Source organism: Notothenia coriiceps, unplaced genomic scaffold (genome assembly GCF_000735185.1).
Source record: "Notothenia coriiceps isolate Sejong01 unplaced genomic scaffold, NC01 NC01_scaffold00023070, whole genome shotgun sequence".
Lineage (NCBI taxonomy): Eukaryota > Metazoa > Chordata > Actinopteri > Perciformes > Nototheniidae > Notothenia > Notothenia coriiceps.
This window is the reverse complement of record NW_011355771.1, coordinates 1-2,771: the sequence shown is the minus strand read 5'-3', so window position 1 is coordinate 2,771 and position 2,771 is coordinate 1. Positions and strand designations below refer to the sequence as shown.

Genomic DNA, 2,771 nt, shown 5'->3' with positions numbered 1-2,771 from the left:
TTAACGCGGGGTAACATTTCAGGGTAAGCCAATCAGAGACAGAGTTGGGCGGGTCTTGCCTTATGGGGAAAATACACAGACACACAAACACTTGCTAACACACACACACATACACGTCAACGCCCGCAAAAACACACACACACACACACACACACACACGCACACACACACACACACACACACACACACACACACACACACACACGCACACACACACACACACACACACACACACACACGCACACACACACACACACACACACACACACACACACACACACACACACACAGACACACGCAGGCACGCACATGCACGCACACGCACACACACACACGCACACACACACAAACACACGCACACACACGCGTTTATGAACATGTGTTGTAACCCATGTCTGGATCGTTAGTATTCATATATATTAGTATTAGTATATATATATATGTATATATGTGTGTATATATGTATGTATATATGTGTGTATATATGTATGTATATATGTATGTATATATGTATGTATATATGTATGTATATATGTATGTATATATGTATGTATATATGTGTGTATATATGTATGTATATATGTATGTATATATGTATGTATATATGTATGTATATATGTATGTATATATGTGTGTATATATGTATGTATATATGTATGTATATATGTATGTATATATGTATGTATATATGTGTGTATATATGTATGTATATATGTATGTATATATGTATGTATATATGTGTGTATATATGTATGTATATATGTGTGTATATATGTATGTATATATGTATGTATATTTGTATGTATATATATATATATATATATATATGTGTACCCTGGTCGCAGTGCACGCCATACTTCCCGGCGCTGCAGGTCTCGCAGGCGGTGCCTCTGAAGCCCGGGTTGCAGCTGCAGTTTCCGGCGCCGCTGGCTCCGTCCGAGCAGAACCCGTTAGAGGAGCAGGACTGACCCGCTGGACCCGGGCAGGACTCACAGTGAGGCCCGAAGAACCCGGAGCAGCAGCGCCGCACCTGGCCAGCAGGGGGGGAACAGTACTCTATATATCATCTTTATCATTTCTATTTTATAATATTTGTTATTTTTATCATTTTTATTTTTTTTATTATTTATCTATAGTATTTATAATTGATGGTATTTCTGATATGTCTCACCCTGTTCTCCTGCAGGCAGGTGGCTCTGCAGCCGATGGTCAGCAACCGCTCGCCCTCGAACATGCGGGTGAACATGCACTTCCTGGTGCGCATCGACAGCTGCAGGAAGCAGGAAGTGCATCACGGTTAACATCACATATCTCTTTCCTGCGACTGAAAGTGATGAAATGTGTTATTCCTCACGTCTGGGCGCGTGGCGTTGGGGCAGATCTTCCCCTGAGGGAACAGGCAGTCCACGCAGCTCCCCTGCAGAGGACAGGAAGTCATGCGTGTTTAGATATTATATATGAATAATAATGATGCAGTTTGATGTGAGAGGTCTTACGGGGGATCTGGTGAAGGAGGCGTCGTCGCAGCGGTTCCTGTTGATGATCATAACGGCCGACACGCCGTGAATCACCCCGTTAGAGCTCAGGAGGTTAGAGGAGTCCAGCTGGGCCTCGTTAACAAACAGCTGCAGGACACAGGAAGTGACTCATCACAGGAAGTGAGTCATTACAGGAAGTGACTCATTACAGGAAGTAACTCATCACAGGGTTCAGAACTCATAATGCTGACTCAGGATCATAGAGTGTGATATTGATCATAGTGTGATATTGATCATAGAGTGTGATATTGATCAGTGTGATATTGATCAGAGAGTGTGATATTGATCAGAGTGTGATATTGATCAGAGAGTGTGATATTGATTATAGAGTGTGATATTGATCAGTGTGATATTGATCAGAGTGTGATATTGATCATAGAGTGTGATATTGATCAGAGAGTGTGATATTGATCAGAGAGTGATATGTCTCACCTCCCCCTCCCTGGGGCTGAACCTCAGCTGGAAGCTCTCTCCCAGCATGGAGGCTCTGAACCCTCCGGGCTGCAGCTCGGTCCTCAGGAGACGCTCTGACAGAACCACGTGGTACCGGGTCGTATTCACATCCTGTTTTCAGAATAAAAGCGTTTTCACTGACACTGAAACACAGCCATGTTTATTCACTGCAGCCGATCAGGAATGAGTACCGTACCAGAGCGGTGGCAGCCATCTTGGTGAGGTAATCCGTCACGGCGGCGTCTGTCGGAGCGAAGACGGTGAACTCGTCCGCCTGCTCGATCTCCTCAGTCAGGTTGTAGTCCTGCACGCAATCACACACAGTTACAACAATACACCAAAATATATATTGATTATATTGAGATATTACGTACGATGAGGTACGATCTAAAGAGAGAAAACTCCGGACGCAGGGCGAGCGTCTCCAGCAGACCTTCACTCAGCTTCCTGTCGGGAACCAGCACCTGCAGACAGGAAGAAGGGTCATTAGCATCGTTAGCAGCGTTAGCATATATAACATCGTTAGCACCATTAGCATATATAACATCGTTAGCATTGATGTGGTTACAGAATTGTTTCGAAAATTGTTTAATGTTCAAAAAGCTCTTGATTTTTTTCTCATACTGCCTCTTTTCACCCTCTGTCTGAAACCGGAGCGAAGTCTGCTCTGATGTGATTGGTCAACCAGCTTAGAGATGTCCCGCCTCTTAGCCTATCACGTGCAATGTGTTGGAGCGCTAGCCAATAGGAGCGTGAGTGTTACGTAGTGATGTCATTGTG

The 2,771-nt window shown here is 44.0% G+C and overlaps 1 protein-coding gene across 1 annotated transcript; it reads right to left on the bottom strand.

Moving 5' to 3' along the window:
* Positions 1-834: 834 nt before the first annotated feature.
* On the bottom strand, positions 835-2,455 carry LOC104954232 (stabilin-2-like; the record flags this gene model as incomplete). Its single annotated transcript, XM_010781310.1, has 7 exons — positions 835-1,030; positions 1,172-1,270; positions 1,355-1,417; positions 1,497-1,625; positions 1,971-2,102; positions 2,188-2,295; positions 2,366-2,455. Coding segments are annotated over 7 exons (817 nt in total), but the record flags the coding sequence as incomplete, so codon positions are not given.
* Positions 2,456-2,771: the final 316 nt, after the last annotated feature.